General features: G+C 43.1%; 1 protein-coding gene across 1 annotated transcript in view; it reads left to right on the forward strand.

Moving 5' to 3' along the window:
* Positions 1-4,923: 4,923 nt before the first annotated feature.
* KCNAB1 (potassium voltage-gated channel subfamily A member regulatory beta subunit 1) overlaps positions 4,924-13,010 on the forward strand; it is a 393,898-nt gene continuing 385,811 nt past the window's right edge. Inside the window, exon 1 of the mRNA XM_040428136.1 lies at positions 4,924-5,273. Within this exon, the coding sequence (XP_040284070.1) occupies positions 5,035-5,273 (239 nt within the window). The 5' untranslated portion in view covers positions 4,924-5,034. The remainder of the gene's footprint in view (positions 5,274-13,010) is intronic.

The following is a 13,010-nucleotide window of genomic DNA, read 5'->3' on the forward strand; positions in this document are numbered from 1 at the left end:
CCTCCTCTTCACTGTTTACCTTCTCGCCGTCGCCTCTGCAGCGTTGAGCAGGTGTGATTACACCCAAGCCGTCCCATTCATTTCAATGGGATGGATCGCTCCTATACAAGTGTATGGGAACGATCCGTCCCATTGAAATGAATGGGACGGTTAGGTGTAATCACACCTGCTCACCACTGCAGAGGCTACGGCGAGAAGGTAAACAGTGAAGAGGAGGCAGTGCTGGCACGGTGTGCGCCTCCTCTTCAAATAGCTGATCGGCGGGGGTGCCGGGTGTCGGACCCCCGCCGATCTGATATTGATGACCTATCCTGAGGAGAGTAGACAAAAGTGTTTGTAGAGCAGCACCCACAGACATAAATGGCCACATCGGTAATGCAACAGCTGAGCCACAACCTCAGATCCTCAGCAGTCGACCGTATAGCAAATGAAGAGAGTATTAGGTTTGACAAAGGCTGGGATAGCATTGATGCTTTATTTTATGTAAAGTCTGTCCAATAAAGGATTCACTGGAGATGCTGCCGCTACCTCTCTTCATTTGCTATCCTGAGGATAGGTCATCAATATTAAAAGCCCGGAGAACCCCTTTAATCTTTGCTCATAGCTAAGATCTTCCAGGCCCTTTATTAGTTTTGTTGCTCTCCTTAGCACTTTTTCTAACTCCAGAGCATCTTTTTTATGAACTGGTGCCCAGAACTGAACTGTGTATTCCATGTGAGGCCATACCAATGCTTTGTATAGTGGCAGTATTACATCCCTGTCCCGCAAGTCCATACCTCTTAATACCAGACAAAATTATGTTGGCCTTAGAAGCAGATGACTGACATTTCATGCTATTTAGTTTATGATCTACTAATACACCCAGATCCTTCTCAGCAAGTGACTCTCCCAGTTCTAGTCCCCCTAGGACATATTCCGGATGTATATTATCAGCCCCCAGGTGCATTACTTTACATTTATCTATATCGAACCTCATTTGCCAAGTGGAGGCCCAAACAGTAAGTTTGTCCAAGTCAGTTTGTAACTTATTAATAGCTTCCAACACTGTACTATATTACAAAGTTTGGTGTAATCTGCAAAAATAGAAAGAGAACTATTAATCCCATCCTCAATATCATTAATGAATAAGTTAAATAATAGCGAACCCAGCACAGACCTTGGGGTACACTACTTATAACCGGTGACCATTCAGAGTAGGAATCATTGACCATACCTCTTTGGATATGATCTTGAAGCCGATTTTAAATCCAATTACAAATCATATGTTCTAAACCGATAGACCTCAATTTACCTATTAGGCATCCGTGATGGACAGTATGGAATGCCTTTGCAAAGTCCAAAAACACTATATCCACAGCCTTCCCTCTGTCCAGGCTTCTACTCACTTCTTTTTAAAAAACAAATCAGGTTACTTTGAGCTTCTGTCCTTAGTAAAACCATGTTGGTTATCACTTATACTATTGACAGTTACATAATCCTTTATGTAGTCCTGTATAAGCCTCTCAAACATTTTCCCCACTATGGATGCTACTGTAAACGTACTGGTCTATAATTTACTGGTGAAGACCTAGCACTCTTTTTGAAAATGGGCACAACATTTGCTTTGCGCCAGTCCCTTGGTACAAAGCCTGTCATTAAAGAATCTAAATATTATCAACAGAGACAAAGCAATGACTGAACTGATTTCCTTTAGAACCCAAGGGTTTAATCCATCTAGACCCGGGGCCTTGTACCCTTTTACCTTTTTTTTGCATATTAAGGACCATATCTACAGTCAGCCAGTTGAGTATGTTATTTGAGGTATTTACACCAGTGGCACCACCCTCATGAGATGCCCTCTTTTCTTTTGTATAAACGGAGCTAGAAAAAAAGCCCATTTAGAAGCTCTACCTACTCTCGATCCCCAGTGACCAACACCCTGTTACCAACATTTAGGGTTCCTACATGTTCTGACCTTTTTTTTGCATTTATGTATTTGAAGAAGGTTTTGGTGTTGGTCTTACTTTTGGCCACCTGCATATCATTTTGTATTTTAATTGATTTTATTACCCCCTTACATCATTTATTTAGTTTTTTATATTTTTAAAGGCTACAGCTGACCCCTCAGGTTTGAATTTTTTGAAGGCCCTCTTTTTATCATTTATTGCCCTTTTTACACTATTGGTAAGCCATGTGGGATTTAATTTTATTCGCTTGTACTTGTTACATCTAGGTTAAAATTGTCTTGTTTGCAATCTAAGTAGCAGGGTAACTAAAGGGTCCTTGACACTGCCCGATATTCAGGTAGATTATCGCTAACAAGCGTTCATATGACTGCGCATTAGAGCTAGCTGGCTCCCTAACACCCGCGTCGCTCCTGGTCCCCGCTTGGCATCCGCTGCTTCTCCCCGTGCACATATGAAAACATCTGGTGTCAGGGGAGAGGGGGAAGCAAATGGCAGGCGGTGACGGGTACGCCGGTGACATGAGGGAGGCTCGTCCCCGTCAATGCCTGCCATTGGCTGCCCCCCTGACACTGGATGTTTTCATCCGCGCACAGGGAGAAGCAGCGGCGGCCATGCGGGGACCAGGAGCGGGAAGCAGGGTAAGTAGAATCAATTTGACGGGCCCTGGCATATGGAGGGGCATTTCCAGGCTCGGATACCCCCTTTAAAATACAATATATAGAGCATTTAGTAAAGGTGGCTATACACATTAGACTTAGGTCAACGAAGTCCACCAATTCTGTCAGGAATGGACACCATCCATTGCATAAGAAATGCTCAGCCAAGGTATGCTGGATATTTGGAATTTCAACACACTGGATTCTTTGTAAGGACTATAAGACTGACAGAGGTGTCTTATGTTTACATGCCCTGATTGCTGGACAGCTTATCTAGAAAGAACGTTCCTTCGAAAACTTATTCCCGATAAGCTGCTTGTCGGAAGGATCAACCTATTACCTGATGAACAATAGAAACCATTATTCTTCGGGTGAAACCGTTGTTCATGCAGGCAAGTAAATTATCACTTCTGGGCAGTACATTGTGCTGTCTAAACAATGTAGTTACTCATTCTCATATTGTGGAGGTGATCGCTTCATGTAAATACAGCACTTCACCTCTACTGAACGAGCAGTCAGTTGTTGAGATGGAATGGTTCCTCTTGATAATTGCTTTTCAGAATGTGTAAACCCGCCATTACTCCCTTTCTTCCCATTGAAAACACAAGCATGCTCAGTTTGGCTGAGGTATGTTGAGTTTGTTAGTAATGGCTACCTGTGAATGAATGTTTGACTATTGAAAGTGTATGGCCAGCTGAACTTTACAAACACAATGGATCACTGATACTGATATGGAGCTACAGCTGTATTAATGCCCATTTACATGGGCCAGTGATCATGGCAATTATTGGGAAGGAACACACCTTCCTTCTAATTGTCCTATCTAAAGGTGCTGCTGATCAACTGATGAACAAGCAAATGCTCATTCATCACTGGTGTTGTCATCTAAACCATCATTTCTGAATAGCAGATTGTGCTGTCTAATCAGTGATCTGCTGCCCAGAAACAATTAATGCATATGGGGACAAGAGCTCCCTCTAGCAATTGTTCATCTCCATAAAGCAAAGGTGACTGCTGCATGTAAAAGCAGCTCTCACCGCCTGCAATGAGCAGGCAATTTTCAGGAAGGAACAGTTAGTACCCAATATTTGCCTGCTATGATTGCCTGTGTAAAGGGTCCTGTAGAGACAGAGAAGAAGGTTGGCTTATCTAATGAACTAAACTAACCAGCCCCCATCAAGTACATCACCGTAACAGGGAGCAGAGGAAGCTACCTGCATATGTTGTAACGAATGTGGAAATGAAGCTGCAAGGACCACAAGAGGTAGTCTCAAGTACTTTAAAAACAGAGAGAATTTATCATGTGGGTTTAAATTTGGTGCAACAAAACACTTTTATCTAGAAATGATTCTCCAGTTTTTTACATTAATGATAAATCTTGAGTGAAACTAACTTCCATACTTAACCAAGCCCCCATTTCCACTCAGTTTCAACAGTTGAGTAAGTGGTGTAAACAAGCAAAAAGTTGCACAATTTCTATGCAAATGGACAGAAAAAGTTGTAAAAGCCCTATTTTGTGACTTTTGGAAGCCAGAATTTTGCACTACAGGGCGTGGTAATTTGCTCTATTATTTTTAATTTCTATAACGTAACTTATCATAAGGGGTTTCAACTATTGGTTCCAAATTTAATCCCTTTCTGGGGACTGAAATTGGATTTGATTTCCAACTCTTATCTATGCGCTCGTCTTTTATTACTGCCCCTCTTTAATAATAATAATAATAATAATAATAATATTTATTTATTTATATAGCGCCACCATATTCAGCTTTAAAAATTCAAAGGGTTCATGTACAAAACAAAAGTAACTGGCTAATATACAACTGAAACACTAGGAGTTAGGGCCCAGCTCGCAAGAGCTTGCAATCTCTTTCCATTTATAAAGCCAGTTACACGTGTAATCAAAAGCATCAAACCTTTTGTGTTGCAGAAATAAAATACCACTGGCCAAGGACAGCTTGTTTGTTTCCATCTGCCATGCAGACTGCCCTTGTGAGTTATCTGCCCTATTAATGGCTTGTTTAAATCAGTGCCTTAAATAGATACTATGAGAACAAGTATTTGGACTGCATCCCGCAAAAATGTTTGTGCTTTACCTAAATATAAGGACGTGGGAAAACCAGCATGCCCTGAGGGGATCAACCTTATCCCCATTGTCAAAACTAGACTAGGGATAATCTGAACATAGGAAATAAGTTCTAACTGGCTGAGGTCCACACCATGATAGCTTCAATAAAAATGTAACAGTGACAACCAGCTCCACTGGGAAACACAGATAGCAGCATATCCCCATGATATTTATCATAGGAGTTTTGCTTCCCTACATTTAGATCTGTTAGAGGCAAATCAAGGCACAACACTCTTTGCTTCTATGCAAGAAAACAAGCATAAAAGACAAGTGCAAACTCTTAAATAGAGGCCTCACAAGGAAAATGCATCTATACAAGGCAAGCTACGCTGATATCCCAAACCCTAAAATAGCAGGGCAGAAAGGTAATGAAACTGCAAAGGCAAAAAAGCCAAATGCCGTCTCCAAAACTTGCCTTCCACTACGATGCTTGGCAATGACCCTCAATGCGAGCATGGAGCAGAAGTACCTAGAGAGGTTTGCCAATGTACATGGGCTGTCCCTGAAGGAAACAGTCAAGGCGGAAACTGGAATGATCTACAGGTAGATAAACTTTATACTTTGTGTTAGTCTTAGGTTTATATAGGTATAATGAGTAAAGAAGAAGTGTGGCGAATGATGCTTTGTCAAGCTGCTCTCTAATCTTTGGTGGTTAAAGGTTGATACGAACTACAGTAATTTATATAATGTAGACACGTCCATATGCACTTGTGATCTCAAGGGCAGAGTTTACAGTGAAATACCGTACCATAGCTGTTCAAGTGCATCATTTGGTTTAATGTCACTCTGCTTATAGGAGAACTTTTTGGATTTGTGCAGACTGACTTTTGCCTGTAAGAATACTGCACAGTTTGCTAGACATGTGCTAACCGTACTAGATTATTGCAGGTTTTGATGCAAACTTGGTAATAGTGTTTGAAGCATGCTCACTATAGGCATAAATAAGTATCACGGTCATATTTATGATATTCTGCTAGGGTGACTGGGGGTGAGATGTCCCAAAATGTAGTAAGTGCTTCATAAATTAGAGCAATCTGAGAACTGCCGGACAAAAGATTCATAAATATGGTACAAGAGTAACTTGTGATCTATGATTCCTACTATGTGTCTTCATGATCCTGAGAGAAAAAAAGGATCAAATGCTGTTATTTATATATGAGGTTAGTAAGTCCCAGTGACCATGGATGGTGAGTAAGTCCCAGACAAGCCTGCTCCTATTCTTGTATAACAATGCAGTCAGTCACTATATAACTACAGCAGAAAGGAATGTCCTATATTAGCTTTACATTTCTATTTAGGATAAATATTTTGACTCAAAAGGAAACGTGTTATTTAAACTGTATAAGAATGTAAAAAGCAGAATAATTAAAAAAATTATCCACTTATCAGTAAAAAAATAATGCAATTTTTTTCATCAGGCAGCATAATGAGGTTTATGTCTCATCTTCAGGATAATTATAAACTGCATAGAACATAAAACAAAACAATCAAAATGTATTTAAAGATTTACAAAACACAATTTGTGTTAAAGGGCATCTGTCAGCAGATTTGTACCTCTGACACTGACTGACCTGTTACATGTGCACTTGGCAGCTGAAGGCATCTGTGTTGGTGCCATGTTCATATGTGCCCGCATTGCTGAGAAAAAGGAGGTTTTATATGCAAATGAGCCTTTAGGAGCAACAGCATTGCCATTACACCTAGAGGCTCTGCTCTCTCTGCAACTGCCGGACCCTCTTCACTTTGATTGACAGGGCCAGGTTTGATTATGTTTTCACTGCCTGATCCTGTCAAAGTGGAGAGGGCCTCTGGGTGTAATGGCAACGCTCTCATTGCACCTACAGGCTCATTTGCATATATTAAAACTTCATTTTTCTCAGCACTGCGGGCACATATGAACATGGGACCAACACAGATGTCTTCAGCTGCCAAGCGCACATGTAACAGGTCAGCCAGTGTCATAGGTACAAATCTGCTGACAGATGGCGTCTAAACCACTCTTCATAAAGGGGTTGAATGATACTTTACTGTAGTTCCCTATATAGCAGGTGGCTGAGTGCCCCATTGTGCAAGGACTAGCATTCTAGTCCCTTTCTTAAGGAGCATTCACACGACCGTGTTTTTCTTCCGTGTCCATTCCGCAATTTTTGCGGACAATGCACGGACCCATTCATTTCTATGGGTCCGCAAAAATTGCAGAATGCCTTTCATTGTCATCCGTGTGCTGTCCGTTCCGTGTGTCCTTTCCTTTTATTTTAGAATATGTCCTATACTTGGCCGCAAATTGCGGTCCGTGGCCCCATAGAAAGTCATTGGGTCCGTAAAAAACGGATAGCACACGGAAATGCATCCGTATGTCATCCGTTTTTTGCGGACCCCTGGACTGAAAACATTCTAGGAAACCCCATTTCAGTCCCATTTAAGTTTTTTGCGGACCGTGAAAAACGGTTGACACACGGAAGCACCACGTCCGTATTATACAGACTTACGGAACGGAAACGGAAAGATAACTGTAGACATACGGAACACACGGATCCGTGATTTGCGGACCGTAAAACCAACACGGTCGTGTGAATGCTCCCTAATTCTAAGGATTGACATGGATTAAAGAGTTTGAGTCTTATCTTACTAAATTTCTGTGTGTGCAATGACTACTCAGATCAGTTTCAATATCTGTAAAGGTCCCTTTAGATGGGATGATACAGCAGGTGATTGTTGGGAAGGAAGCGATCTCCTCCACAGTATAGGGGGGAGCAATCGCTAATGCCATTACTCGTCTCCATACAGACTCGCTGTTTGCCAGCAAATGACGATTTTTGTGTCCGCACAAATGATCTATTAATCGCCGGCACTTTTACACCGCCAGATAATCGCTAATGAGCGTTCCTATGAACACTCGTTAGCAATTATATGACGAATTGTCAGTCCGTGTAAAGGGCCTTTTAGATCAGCCTGATTGGTGGGAAATCTTTGTGACTGTAGTTTTCTCACCCATATGAATGAACAGTGTAGTGTAGATTTCAGGTCTCTAATATACAAGGACGCTGCATTGTGTTCCGCTGCATCACTATGGATTCTTCTTTCTGAGGTAACTAAGTTCTGACTATTGCTATCGTTGGAAAGGCACGCGTTTCCTTGTATACCTGAATAAATCATTACAAGAAACATGTAATCCTAACCCATTGCAGAGCAGCAGGGCATACTGGGGCTTCTGGCAGCACGCTGATTACCACTAATCCTAGCTTGTGTATTGTTACAGCGTTGTTTGTGGCTTCTCCCGTGACTGCAATGTCTGCTGTAAATCCTGTTTTATACCTGTCTATGAACATTTGTAATGCCCCAGAGGTGCATTACCACCTTTGCACCCCGCTACTGTCTTTTATGGTTAACCTAATGTCATCCTATGTATTTATTTCCAGGTCTCATATAATGCGCATTCATAATCTTCTTATGTAACTGTTAACATGTAATGTGCCTGGTTCACCAGCAGGTGGCAGCATAAATGGCAGAGCTACAGGTACATAGAAGAGAGCTTTATATTCCATTCTACCACCCCCTTCTGTGGTGTGTCCCACTTGCTGCAGGAAGGGTGAAGTTCAGGTTCTAGTGAGTTTGGGTTTGCCCCCTGCCAAGGGAGGGTGTGCAGCAGGTGCCCTGTCTGAACCAACTGGAGCACCTTCAGCTCAGCTGGACATGGAGGCAGAAGCCTGAAGCCTCAGAAACCTGGACAGAGCTAGAGACAGACCAGATTACAAAGTGAAGTACAGCCTAAAGAAGAAGCTGAGTTCCATAGCCAGCCTGTTAGCACAGCAGAGCCAGAGAGTAACAGACATAGCAGAAAGGAGCTTGCATGCCACAGTTAATGCCAAAGCCTGCTGGAAACCAAGACAAATCCTGTAAATCATTTGGAGGAACATTTATTGAAAGTCAAGCTGTTATCAACTTCATCCCCTTTATCAACTACCCCCTTTGTCTGCTCCTACCTGCAGCGTATCCATGTAGGAGCACCGTGACACGTGCACAAAACACTAAGGGACATTTAGGCCATCCTACACCACTCTGGCATTCCTAAACCTGGGTACCATCCACTGTACCACTAAAAGGGGCCCTGTGCCCTTGTTGCTTCATTGCAACTGGCGTCACGAAAAACAAACACTTATCTCATCTTAAAGGGACCCCTTGCGGACTGCTGTTCTTGCACATTACACAAGTAGAGTACAATTCTATACAATAAAGAAACCTGGTAAAACCCAAGGATTATAAAAGTATAGCCAGGCCGTAGTCATTTCTATTTTCAAAAACACTGAACACATCACAGCATGAATAACATAAGGGTAAATTAGAGCTAAAATACAATATGGATAGATGTGTAGCATTGTGATAACAATATTTTACCTCAAGGGCACCCATGTAATACCTCCAAGATACCAACAGTGACGTTTAAGGGCCTGAAAGCGCTGGTATGAGGGTAAAAGATTTCTGTTTAAATAAATGATGGCAGACTGGAACAGTTGAACAGAAAATTGTACTTTTCATTTTCAAACAGAGGCACAAGTCTCTAAAGTTACAGTCTCTTTGATGGGGCACAGTATGCATAATGGTTGCAGTTCATGGAAGGTGATGCTGTACATTTGCACATTCCATAACATTACTTGAACATTCTTTAGGAAACACTCTGCAGGTTATGGATATCTGCACATGGAGCACAGGTCAGTGTCTCCTTCACACTAACTTCAGGGGCAACAGTAAGTTGAGACAGTCTTTCACACACAATTTAAAGTTGTTATGCCATGATTGATGTAAAAAAAAGAAAATCAGACATCGTATAGGACATGACAATCTGTTTCTAACAAAGCTAGAACAAGCCCTGTACCTCACATGCAGCCAGAGATCTCCCCATTCATTGCTCTTATTGCTATATTATCTTCAGGCTGGCAGCTCAGGGAGTGTGTCCTTTCAACTGTGGTTCTTTCCCTGTAACTGCCACAGCTTCTAACAGAAAATACAGTATATGGCTGGTGACAGTTGAAGATTTAAACTGAGCTTCGACCAGCTCAGTGAGACGGACAAAAAAAAAGGAAAAGAACAAACAGCAGATGGCGCTATACAGATACATTTTATTGAATGCTCACTGGCTATACTAAATGTTTAAAGGGTTTCTATCACTTCATATGACATAATTAGCTGTCAGACACTAGCGATCTGCTAGTGTCTGCTCTGGCCAACCATCCTACTATAATCACTTGTGGGGCAGCGGTTTAGCTAAAAAACTAACTTTTATAAATATGCTAATGAGCCTCTAGGTGCTATGTGGGCGTCATTAGCACCTAGAGGCTCCGTCTACCTTCATACACAGCCACCGCCCAGCACGTCCCTCCAGCCCGCCCATGTCCTCCTCCGCGTGACGCAGCGGCCGAATTCTCGCGCATGCGCCGTGCGCGGCTGTATTCGGCGCATTAGAGATGTCTGAGCTCGGAGCGGTCAGACATTCAATGCGCATGCGCGGCTGTATTCGCATTGAATGTCTGACCGCTCCGAGCTCAGACATCTCTAATGCGCCGAATACAGCCGCGGACGGCGCATGCGCGAGAATTCGGCCGCTGCGTCACACGGAGGAGGACATGGGCGGGCTGGAGGGACGTGCTGGGCGGCCGCTGTGTATGAAGGTAGACGGAGCCTCTAGGTGCTAATGACGCCCACATAGCACCTAGAGGCTCATTAGCATATTTATAAAAGTTAGTTTTTTAGCAAAACCGCTGCCCCACAAGTGATTATAGTAGGATGGTTGGCCAGAGCAGACACTAGCAGATCGCTAGTGTCTGACAGCTAATTATGTCATACGAAGTGATAGAAACCCTTTAATTACATGCAATTACAAAAGTATTCAGATCCTGGTGCTGGTTTGAAAAATCTATAATACGTTTCATGGCACAACTCTTTTAACGTTAGTAATGCCTATATTTACTTCAAAGACCGCAAGGCGTTGTTAGGTTTGCACCAACTACTATAACTTACCATACAAAAACTGGTAACATAACACAACAATTTACTCCAACTTTCCAAATAGGGGCACTTTACACACCCAACCCTTAGTGAGTCTACTCGAAACATGCTACCGTTCAGGCAGCTACTTCCCAGGACTGAACCAAGCAGGGCACATGACAGTCCTCAGGGTAGTAAATCGACCTATGTACACTGCATACATGTTCCTACCAGTCTCAGCCTTCCCCGGGTATAAGTATAGCTCCACTCAGCCTGCCCTTACCCTTGATTCCTCTCCTCTTGTGGTTTGGCGCAGTAGTTCAGCTCCTCAGTGCTCCCCACCTACATCAGCGTCAATCACACACATAACAAAAGACAGTAATTAATGGTCCCGTTTAGGCCCCACTCAATGACTTACAGGTGAGGTCTCCTCTGGCTGGAGTCGTTCTCTTTCTTTATTTTCTCAGTCCTGCACAAACCACTATAATGACCTCTGCTGACTACAACTTGTTTCTGCATAATTCAATACACCTCTTTAGTATTAATGCCTTCTTCTATGCCCCTACTTAGTAATCATCCCCATTTTGGCCCCTGTAGATATAATGCTCCCCCTGTAGTGCCCTATTTACCTATAATGCACCGCAGTAGTGCCGTCTTCACATGTAATGTCTCCCCGGAGTTGCCCCTTTATATATAGTTGTCCCCAGTAGTGCCCTCTTCATATATAATGCCCCTAGTAGTGCCCTCTTTGCATATAATGCCCACATTATATAAAGGTCCCCCATTTATGGCCTTTTTAAATATAGTGTCACCTAGTAGTGGCCTCTTTAAATATAGCGCCCCTCAGCAGTTGCTTATTTTAATATAGCCCCACCCCCCAAGTAGTGCCTCTTTACATACAGTGCCCCCAAGTAAATAATGCATCAACCCCTCCCCCATAGTACCCTCAGTAGTGTTCACAAAACAAAAGAGCAAAATACTCACAGGAGGTCACCAATGTCACTGCGACTTCCTGCGCCGGGTCTCTGGTGGCGCAATGACGGCATCACACCCATCCTGCACCTTGTGACCATCTTAGGCCTCAGACTATGAGGCTAAACAGCGGGGCACAGAAGCCAATAGTTCCCATTCTCGGCATTCAACTCTGGCGCTCCCCGTGGACCAGTACCAGATGATCCTGATAAATTTGGTGACTGTCTAATAAAGGCACATTTACACACGCAGATGAGCAGCAGATTGTCGGGAAGGAAGTGTCCTTCCTAAGGCCTCTTTCACACGGGCGTTGCGGGAAAAGGTGCAGGTGCGTTGCGGGAACATGCGCAATTTTTCAGCGCGAGTGCAAAACATTGTAATGCGTTTTGCACTCGCGTGAGAAAAATCGCACATGTTTGGTACCCAAACCCGAACTTCTTCACAGAAGTTCGGGCTTGGTATCGGTGTTCTGTAGATTGTATTATTTTCCCTTATAACATGGTTATAAGGGAAAATGATAGCATTCTGAATACAGAATGCATAGTAAAATAGGGCTGGAGGGGTTAAAAAAAAAATAATAATAATAATAATTAAATTCACCTTAATCCACTTGCTCGCGCAGCCCGGCATCTCTTCTGTCGTCTTTTTTGCTGTGTGCAGGAAAAGGACCTGTGGTGACGTCATTCCGGTCATCACATGGTCCATCACATGATCCATCACCATGGTAAAAGATCATGTGACGGACCATGTGAGGACCGGAGTGACGTCACCACAGGTCCTTTTCCTGCACACAGCAAAAAAGACGACAGAAGAGAAGCCGGGCTGCGCGAGCAAGTGGATTAAGGCGAGTTTAATTATTTTTTATTTTTTTTAACCCCTCCAGCCCTATTTTACTATGCATTCTGTATTCAGAATGCTATTATTTTCCCTTATAACCATGTTATAAGGGGAAATAATAATGATCGAGTCCCCATCCCGATCGTCACCTAGCAACCGTGCGTGAAAATCGCACCGCATCTGCACTTGCTTGCGGATTCTTGCGATTTTCACGCAACCCCATTCATTTCTATGGGGCCTGCGTTACGTGAAAAACGCACAAAGAGGAGCATGCTGCAATTTTCACACAACGCACAAGTGATGCGTGAAAATCACTGCTCTTGTGCACAGCCCCATAGAAATTAATGGGTCAGGATTCAGTGCGGGTGCAATGCGTTCAACTCACGCATCGCATCCGCGCGGAATACTCGCCTGTGTGAAAAGGGCCTAACAGTCGGCTGCTCGTTCAGTGGAGGTGAAGCTCTACATTTACATGCAGCGATCACCTCC

Source organism: Bufo bufo, chromosome 4 (assembly GCF_905171765.1).
Source record: "Bufo bufo chromosome 4, aBufBuf1.1, whole genome shotgun sequence".
In the NCBI taxonomy this organism is placed as follows: Eukaryota; Metazoa; Chordata; class Amphibia; order Anura; family Bufonidae; genus Bufo; species Bufo bufo.